Source organism: Triticum dicoccoides, chromosome 4A, assembly GCF_002162155.2.
Source record: "Triticum dicoccoides isolate Atlit2015 ecotype Zavitan chromosome 4A, WEW_v2.0, whole genome shotgun sequence".
Taxonomy (NCBI): domain Eukaryota; kingdom Viridiplantae; phylum Streptophyta; class Magnoliopsida; order Poales; family Poaceae; genus Triticum; species Triticum dicoccoides.
In genome coordinates this window covers 253944225-253954469 of record NC_041386.1, presented here as the reverse complement: position 1 = coordinate 253954469, position 10245 = coordinate 253944225, and the positions used below count along the sequence as shown (strand labels likewise).

Genomic DNA, 10245 nt, shown 5'->3' with positions numbered 1-10245 from the left:
CCTACGGGTTCGAGAACAATGTAGACATGACCGAGACATGTCTCCGGTCAATAACCAATAGCGGAACCTGGATGCTCATATTGGCTCCTACATATTCTACGAAGATCTTTATCGGTCAGACCGCATAACAACATACTTTGTTCCCTTTGTCATCGGCATGTTACTTGCCCGAGATTCGATCGTCGGTATCTCAATACCTAGTTCAATCTCGTTACCGGCAAGTCTCTTTACTCGTTTCGTAATACATCATCTCGCAACTAACTCATTAGTTGCAATGCTTGCAAGGCTTATGTGATGTGCATTACCGAGAGGGCCCAGAGATACCTCTCCGACAATCGGAGTGACAAATCCTAATCTCGAAATACGCCAACCCAACATTTACCTTTGGAGACACCTGTAGAGCTCCTTTATAATCACCCAGTTACGTTGTGACGTTTGGTAGCACACAAAGTGTTCCTCCGGTAAACGGGAGTTGCATAATCTCATAGTCATAGGAACATGTATAAGTCATGAAGAAAGCAATAGCAACATACTAAACGATCGGGTGCTAAGCTAATGGAATGGGTCATGTCAATCACATCATTCTCCTAATGATGTGATCCCATTAATCAAATGACAACACATGTCCATGGTTAGGAAACATAACCATCTTCGATTAACGAGCTAGTCAAGTAGAGGCATACTAGTGACGTTTGGTTTGTCTATATATTCACACAAGTATTATGTTTCCGGATAATACAATTCTAGCATGAATAATAAACATTTATCATGATATAAGGAAATAAAATAATAACATTTATTATTGCCTCTAGGGCATATTTCCTTCAGACCTGTCATTGACACAGTAAATAGATGAAACCCACTAGCATGAGTAGGAGTTGTTTGAATGATCTATTCGAATAGCCGCGTCCGTGGTAAAGGAGCTCTGGGTTGCCTGTACAGTTCATAGACAAGTGAAAGTGGATACCCCAAAATGCGCAAGATAAGTGTGAGTGCTATGGATGGCATTCTCGTAGGGAGATGGGAGCGGATGCATAGTGGTGTATTGAAATGGTGAATATGTGGACTCGTGTGCGCCACCTCAAAAGAGTTACTTGCAGTAGTAGTTCAGGTTAGCCGCTGAGTCAAAGCTGGCTTGCTACAGTTAAACCCCACCATCCCTTTGTTGATAATGATGCATATGTAGTTAGTTCTGAAGTAAGTCTAGCTGGGTACATTTGTACTCACGTTTGCTTAATTTATGTTTTTGCAGAGAGACCTCAGTCTCGCTAGTAGTTCCGTGTGGACTTCGACATTTAGCTTGATACCTCAGCTACGATCTTGTGCCCTCGGCAGGATCTGGTAGATAGTCAGGCTTCTCAGCCTTTTTCATTTGTAGATGTCTGTACTCAGACATGTTAAGCTTCCGCATGTGCTTTGACTTGTATGCTCTAAATGTTGGGTCGTGAGACCCATGTTTGCAATATCTTGCTCCTCGGAGCCTATTGAATAAATACTTTGAGTCATAGAGTTATGTTGTGATGCCATGTTGTATTTGCACATATCAAGCATATTGTGTGTATGATTTGAAATGCTTGGTATGTGTGGGATCCGACAACCTAGTTGTTTATCCTTGGTAGCCTCTCTTACCGGGAAATGTCTCCTAGTGCTTCAAGTGAGCCATGGTAGCTTGCTACTGCTCCAGAATACTTAGGCTGGCTGGCATGTGTCCTTCTTCGTTCCTGTGTCTGTCCCTTTGGGAAATGTCACGTGGTGTCTCCGGAGTCCTGTTAGCCCAGCTTCTATAGCCCGGATTCACTCACTGATGACCGACACGTTCGTTGCTGGCTCATGTATACCTGTCCCTGTAAGTTAGTGCCACTTTGGGTTTACGACTAGTCATGTCTGCCCGGATTATTTGTCATATGGATGCTAGCGACACTATCATATATGTGAGCTAAAAGGCACAAATGGTCCCGGGCCAAGTAAGGTGGCACTCGTGGGAATACCATGCGTGAGGCTGCAAAGTGATATGATGTGTTACATGCTAGATCGGTGTGACTTAGGATCGGCGTCCTGACATTTGTGCTAAATTTTGACCAAATATTTAACTTACAAAATGTTAGTGCATGTCAACAAAAATTATATTGTTGGATTTGTATTTTAACGTAGTTTTCAATTATATAACCTCTGATGGCATGCATGAACATTTTGTTAGTTAAATTTATGGTCAAAATTTGACACAAATTACAATGGGGACCAATAAACCAGGACGGAGGTAGTACCTCACTAGTTACAAAAAGGATTATCCTATACATAAAAAAAGGCAAGGAAGAAAATAATCTTCTAACCCTAGTCATCATAAACATGAAAATGTAATCAGTGTATTTATTGTATCAGCAAGAAATAATTTTAGGGTTTGCAGTAAGCAAAACCAATTACATGAATGTGACAGCCCCGATTCAATCGTAAACTAATCATACACGCAAATGTGTACGATCAAGATCAGGGACTTACGGGGAGATATCACAACACAACTCTAGACACAAATTTAAAGCCATACAAGCTTCATATTACAAGTCAGGGGCCTCAAGGGCTCGAATACATAAGCTCGAATACAAACAAGTCAGCGGAAGCAACATAATCTGAGTATAGACATAAGTTAAACAAGTGTTCCTTAAGAAGGCTAGCACAACCATCAACGATGATCGAAAAGGCAAGGCCTCCTACTTGGGAGCCTCCTAACTACTCCTGGTGGTCGTCGGCCTCCACTTAGTAGTAGGCACCCTTGGGGTAGTAGTAGAAGTCGTCGGGAGTGGCGCCTGGCTCCTGGGATCCGTCATCTGATCGCACCAATCGGATATAGGGGGAAGAGAAGTAGCAAAGAAACCGTGAGTACTCATCCAAAGTACTCGCAAGACTTACATCAGAACTATGCTAAGTATGCATCAGTATTAAAGGAATGGGGCTATATCTTTGGACTGGACTATAGAAATGCCAGAAGAGAAGGGAAAGTCTAGCCTATCAAAGACTAGCATCTTGCGGCATTAGAAGAGTGTATATTAGCATATCATAAGGTAGTAGTATGTTGTAGCATCGCCTAGAGATCACTTCCTCGACTCTCTGCGAGAAAGCAATCCCAGAGCCATTATATTCATTTCACATCTCAGGTATCCATTTCTAGTTGTATCGATCGGTATACAACTCCAAGCGTCCATTACCATGGACACAGCTATTCGAATGGATTAAACTTCCCTGCTGGGGTGCACAAACTTACCCAACGCGCTCGATCAACTCTGGTCGAACACACCATCAGGAATCCTAAGCACGCAGGGGTCTCGGGCCCATCGCCCTTTGCACTCATGCACGTTGCGTACGCGTCCGGTGTCAGTCATGGCTACCTCCTTATACAAGGTAGGTTCTTACGCGGGACACCCGGACGCGCGCCGCTTAGTCGCTGGCGTCCGAAGAGCTTTCGGCTGATACATACGACGCAGAGTGCCCATACTTATTCTCGCGTGGTGGTCAGCGAGAAATGGCCAGAGGCCTACTCGGATCACATATACAAACCGTTAGTGTCTTGGTAGCGCGCAGTAATGAGCAGAGACTCGCGATCATGTGACCATGTCGCCCCATCTCGTGAGCCTACGACAAGGGCCTAGAATGCCTGGCCGTGCCACCTAATTATCTCGCGGGTACCCTCCAGGTCAACCTGACTACACATCAACTCGCGGGTACACTCACGGTCAACCCGACTTCACATTTCTCTCGCGGGTACTCCTCGGGGCTGACCCGACTTGTGGACTTGGGGGAATCACCCTCGATGGTCCACACTTGAGGGGTTTGCACGACAGAATCATTATCAAGAGTGGTGAAGGAGGAATCACCCTCGATGACCACGACTGAATAGCTACACTATAGAGTTAACATCAGAAGTGCTATACGAGGTATCACCCTCCGACCCTCGGCACTTGATAGTAACCCTGTAGTGTCGTACAACTAAGGGGGTGTGATGTGATGTGTCGGGCTCTAGACGTCGATCACATTGATCGAGTCATTGGAGATAAAGAGGGGGTAACTGGGACAAGGTGAGGGGTCATTGATGGATAACTAACCAACCTATACTAAGAAGTTTAGGATAAGTAGGTAAGGTACAAAGCAGGTTACAAAATCAGGCTATACATCAGAGTAGGATCATAAGCAGTAGCACTTCTAACGCAAGCATAAGAGAGAAGGGAATGGGCGATATTGGAATGATCAAGGGGGTTTCCTTGCTTGGAAGCTCTACTGAAAGGGGCTGGACGTTAGAGGCGCAGTCGTACCCGGCGGTAGCATCAGTCTCGGTGTCTACCGAAGAGAAGAGGGGGGGGGAAACAATAAATACAAAGCAAATAGATGCATCCCTAGATGTTTTCCCGGCGTTTTGCAATTTTTTGACAGATGAAAGAGAGGGGACGGTTCCAATTTCATCATGCTAGAGGCATGTGATAGATGAACGGATTGCATATTCTGATTTGTTGGATTTTCCTGAGGAACTTTCATATATAAATTGTTTTCATCCGACTTGCGGTTTATTTTCTATTAATTTTCGAAGTTTTAACCATTTTCTGGATTTACAGGATTTAATTTAATATAAAAAATAGTACATAAATGTTGGGTACACCAGGTGAAGTGCACTCAGTGGTGCACTAGGTTGACAGTGGGCCTGGGCTGCTGAGTCAGCAGGTCAACGCTAACCAGTTGACTAGTCAACTGGGTCAGCGGGACCCACTAACTAGTGACCAGGGATGGGCACCACGCCCCGCCACGTCGGTGGCGCTGGCGCACAAGGGATGAGGCGCACGGGCATGGGCGTCGCGCGGCTAGGGGCCGTGCGAGCGGTGGACGGAGGCCGGCGCGGGGAGTGGCGGCCGACGGCGAGTGGCGAGCGCAGGGCGCCGCAGGGGGCCGGCGGGCACGGACGGCTGCCGCGGGAATAGGAGATAGCGGCAGCGGCAGCAAAAGGGGCCGGAGGGCGAGGCGCAGTTAAGTGCGAGGTGAGGAAGTGATGCGGCGAGCATGGGGGGAAGCGGGGCGGTCGACCAAAACGCGGGCGCGGGCCGGGTGCGGTGGCTACAGGCATGCGCACAGCCAAGAGGGCGGCAGGGCACGAGCCGGCGCGCGGGGCAGCAGTTGCAGCGCGCGGCCTGGCAGCGCAAGCAGCTGCGGGTGCGGCGGACTGGGGCGGCGACCACGTGGCGGTCGTGCAGGGGCGCGGGTGACGACGGGCGCAGGGGTGCGGGGCGCGCGGCCACAGGCAGGAAGCGCAGGCATGGCAGTAGGCAGTCCAGCTCCTGGGGTGGCGGCATACGGCGTGAATCGGGGCCGCGAAGGAGGGGAAGGGGCGGGCTCACCGGGAGGTGGCCGGTGGAGAGCTCGGGACGGCTGGGAGCAGACCGGAGCGGCGGGACCGCAACGAGATGGCGGTGGCCGACGAAGAGGGCCGAGGCGGGTGGCGTCCATCCGGCGTAGGGGGCCTCCCGGCTTGAGCTAGCTCACGTAGGCAACGTAGGGGAGGTAGACGAGGCCCCCGGCTCCACCTCGGCCGGAGGGGACGACGACGGCGCGGTGATTGCCGGGTTCGGGCAAAGCTCGTGTGAGAAGGGGAGGGGCGAGGAGCCGGGTTTGCAATGGGGGGTCGACGGGGTCTTGAGGCCGTCGGGGAGCCGACGGATAGCAGCCAAGGCGATGGCCGAGGCCGTGTTGGCCATCAGAGATGGCCACGCTCCCCTCCCCCTCTAGTCGAGGAACGAGGCAACGGGAAGGGGCTAGCTGGGCCGGCCAGGGGGGTTTAGGCCCATAGGGAATTTTCACTCGCAGGGAATTCAAATAAATGTGTTGAAGATCATCAAAGAAAGGAAAAGGACTGAATTCGATCCATCTCCTCCCTTTTCTTTAAACCAAGAGCTACTCCTCCCTTTTCTTTTTTTATGTAATTTCAATATGATTTTGTTTTTGTTCATGTTTTCAATTTAGAACCCCACGGAAGTGAATAGAAAAAAAGAAAAATACCCCTGTGATACGCCTTCCTTCTTTAGGTTTTTCCTTTTTTTAAAACTTATGTTTCTTTATTTTAGTTAGCAAAAATAGTTTTACTAAAATATAAAACTGGCTCCATAAATGGAGTTGCAAAATAACCCACTGCAACAAAAGTTTGGCACATTGATAAATTAGTTTATACTTTTATAACTTTTAAAAGGCATTTAATAATTGCTTTAGGCCACTGTTTTAATTATTTTAGGGCATTTAAACAATTTATAAAAATGTTGGATCGCATCCATAATTAGCTATGTATTATTTGCCACATGGTGGACATTTTAGTTTTCATGTTTGAATAAATAAATATTTGACTTGCATTTAAAATTTAAATTTGAGTTTGGTTTGAAACAAAGTGAGGATTAGCGACTTAATTATGATGACGTGGCATCATTAGGCATGAGATTACTATAGCATGACACTGATGGTGTTACAATGAAAAATGTCAACTTTACAACTGCTTCCCTCTAAAGAAAAAGTACTTCACCACACGATTAGCACGCACATAATGCGAAAAAATCTTTGTATTTCATCTGCTCCAAGCATAACACCATGCTACCTTCCCACCCAAAACTAGACAACCAATATCTCATCATGAAAACATGTCAACACCAACTTAAATTGCATGGTATGCTCCCAATTGTAGTCATTTCAAGTCAAACATTACACAGACTTAACTGATTCACTTCAGATGTGGACTCCCATGAACTCGACTACTCCTTATGCACCAGCATGTGCTTCAGATGCATGATTCTTGCAGTACATGCCCAAGCTTGTGCGTGCAATTGGCTCTCCAAATAACGATGCTGTCGACGACCTGAGAATTTTTACCTCAACAAAGTCACCAACCACTGGCTTACGAGCTCCATCACCTTCAGATGTATGTGGTACAGGGAGACTAGTAAACGATACCCTGTGCCCCCGGTCAGTTTTCCCAAACAGCTCTGTTTCAGGAGCTCGCTTATTGGGTCCCTCGACTAGAACTACTTGTGTGGTACCAATCTGAGAATCGTAGATCTTTCTTGTGGTCTCACGGAAGGTGTTGATCAGTTCTGCAAGTCTCCTCTGCTTAACATCATTGGGGACATCATCCTCATAATTCCGATGAGCATGGGTCTTCTCTCTCATGCTATATGCAAACATGTAAGCCATATCATATCCAACATCCCTTACAAGGCTAAGAGTGTCAGCATGGCCATCTTCTGTCTCTCCACAAAAGCCTGTTGTACATCACAAACGCACTGGTCAAATTAAGAGAAAACCCTTGTACATAAGAAAGTGCAGCATGTAAACATCTGCAGATAGCATGATGAATGAACGAAAGACAAAAAGAAGTCCTTTAATTAAAGTTACAGAACTTGAAACTCGAACGAAGTAGGATGAAATCTGTGAGAGTACTACATATATAGCCATGTAGCCTTTTGTATTTACTCCATGCTATAAGGTGTTTCTGCATATTTCCTGCACCTGTACATGTATATATACTGGCCTATGGCCCCATGGGAATACAAGTTGCATATTATTATTTCCTAACATGGTATTCACCAGCGATTTGTGCTTTAGGTTCGTGCAACTTCCAAGAGATTAGCATAGAAGCATCTCCTGAAAGAGATTATATGCCACCATAAATGATGCAAGTGGCATGTTGCAGTGCAGATGCAATAAATGAGTTACAGACTTAAGCGCAAGGCAGTGTTGTTGCCACAACTAAAATAGAAAGATATTTGCCTTGTTTAAGTACAACCTCCGTTCAAGTGTCGTGGTTTTAGTTCAAATTTTGAACTAAAACCACAACACTTAATTTGGAACAGAGGGAGTACTATTTATCTCTACTACTTAAAAAGAACGTAAGGTTCTCATTTCACCTTTCTTTCCACCACCCCTTCGTCCATCCTCCCACGTATATAATAAATCATCATAATTTACTTGCCTTTTGAACCAATTCCACTTTAACTTACTTACCAAACTTTTAATCAAAATATAAGGTAATTCACAGATAGAATTTGATGAACATTTATTTACACAATCACATTATTATTGGCAGGTAAATCACAAGCGAACCAACCTGTGGTTGGATGGTTAATTAGGTGGACAGTGGTATTCCCAGCCCACCAGGGTTCATGTCTTGGTGCTCGCATTTGTCCTGGATTTCTTTCAGGATTTCCGGCGATGCACGTTCGGTGGGAGGAGACGTTCCCGTCGACTACGAGGCGCCTACGGTGACTTTGTAAAATCTCAAGATGATATGCCGACTAAATCTCTCGGAGGTGCTCATAGGGGTAGGGTGTGCGAGTGTGCGTTCATAGGGGTGAGTGTATGCATGTATATATGAGCGCTTGTGTCTGCACTGATGTTAAAAAAACATACTAGAATATTTATATCCTGTTGCAACGCACGGGCATTGTTCTAGTAGCAGTAAGAAGTCAAGAACTTCAATTGTCATGAATCCCAAGTTGAGCCGAGTCGAGCCAGCTCGGCTCGACTCGCTAGAGCTTGTTTCGTTAACGAGCTAGCTCGACTCGACTCGTTATTATAACGAGCTCAAATCCAAGATTGGCTCGACTTGTATAACTCGTGAGCTGGCTCGTTTAACTTGTTAAGCTCGTTAAAGATATGAACATAAAACCCTCAAATATTATTAAAATGATTATGTATATATTAAACATATATATCACTAAACAATAGTAATTTCCTTGTAACGCATGAGTCTCCTAGGCGGCTGGGCTTTCAACGGCTAGGCCTTGTGTTGTGCGCCTGGGACATAGGGTGCTGAGTGGCTAATCTTTTTTTGTATTGGGAGTGGCTGATCTTTTGTACTGAGCCTAACGAGTTACACGAGTACTCGTGAGATTGGCTCGTTTAACTTGGTCTATAAACGATCTTAAACTAAAGCTCGGCTCGACTCGTTATTTTTTGAGTTCGAGTCGATTCGAGCCGAGTCACGAGCTTGTTATGGCGCTGCTAGAAGAAGGGCGCGAGAGAGCTGGCCGGGGGCCTTTTGCCCACGGCCGGGCAAGATGGAAGGGATTTCCTTCTTAATTCTTGCTTGATTAGATTGATACATCTCATCTCTTTACATAGAGAGGTTTACTTGACTCCCAAGCAAGGCTTACTTGACCCCTAAGCAAGCGACCCTTATCTCTAATTAACCCTAAGACTAACGGGCTATACCGCCAGCCCAGGCCATTAGGCCCATTACGTACTCTAACACTACACCCCACCTGGACATGCAGCTTATCCTCGAGCTGCAGCCTAACCAACTTATAACCATGACTCGACGCAACACAAACCTAACACCTAAAAACAAGCCTTTTACATCTCGGCTTGTTTTATTACTCTCAACCTGAAATGGACTGGAACGATTTATTTTGGACCCCTTAACAAAAAGTGGACACCATCTGCACGTCGGCCGTGCACGTGTACAGCCACCTGGATCCCATGAACACCATCTGGACAAAAGGAGTGCATGTGTATGGCCACCTGGAAGTGGTCGCAAGAGCGACCAGCAGAGGCGCCCTCGTGGCGGCCGGCGGAATGCAGTGGTGCTACGCGGTGCGCTCCTGTCGATGACACCCTGCCTTCTCCCCGCCAGACGGCTGTTGGTCTGCACCGCACAGAGAAGAGTGGAGGGCTTGCGATGGAGAATGACGAGGAGGGGTGCGCCCCCCAACCGCTGATGTCGCAGATTTTGAGGTCGCTGCCCGCGAGGAAAACAGGATGCCCAAGATCCCCGACGCAGCGGATGAGATTGAGGTCCTTTGCGCGGCAAAGCGCAGCTGGGAGGAGCGGCAGCTGCAGCCCACGCATCTCCCGCACACGCCGACGCGCTAGGAGGCCGCGCGCAACAGCCTGCAGCCTCACCGCCGCCGACACGTGGCGAGTAGTGATCCAAGCCGGAAGCGGTGATGGCGACGGCGGGAACTTGATCTGCTGGATGGGGACGCCCTGGGGAAGCGGTAATTGCAACGACGGGAACTTGATCTGGTGGATCGGGACTCCCGTCGGCGCTGTCGATGCGGGACCGGAGCTGACCGGTGGTGGCTGCTGCAGCGAAGCGCCGGGCGCGATGGAGGCCGCCAGGAGCGGCGGCTGCCACTGTAGCCAGGGCGGGGCGATGGATGGCAGCTGCAGCGGCCCGGCGAGCGCGACGGGGACGCCCTGCGGCAGCGGCTGCTGCGGCGGAGCGCCGAG

At 47.7% G+C, this 10245-nt stretch overlaps 1 protein-coding gene across 1 annotated transcript in view; it reads right to left on the bottom strand.

Annotated features, from left to right (window-relative positions):
* Positions 1-6444: 6444 nt before the first annotated feature.
* LOC119285747 (CDK5RAP1-like protein) overlaps positions 6445-10245 on the bottom strand; it is a 7145-nt gene continuing 3344 nt past the window's right edge. Inside the window, exon 3 of the mRNA XM_037565079.1 lies at positions 6445-7274. Within this exon, the coding sequence (XP_037420976.1) occupies positions 6775-7274 (500 nt within the window). The 3' untranslated portion in view covers positions 6445-6774. The remainder of the gene's footprint in view (positions 7275-10245) is intronic.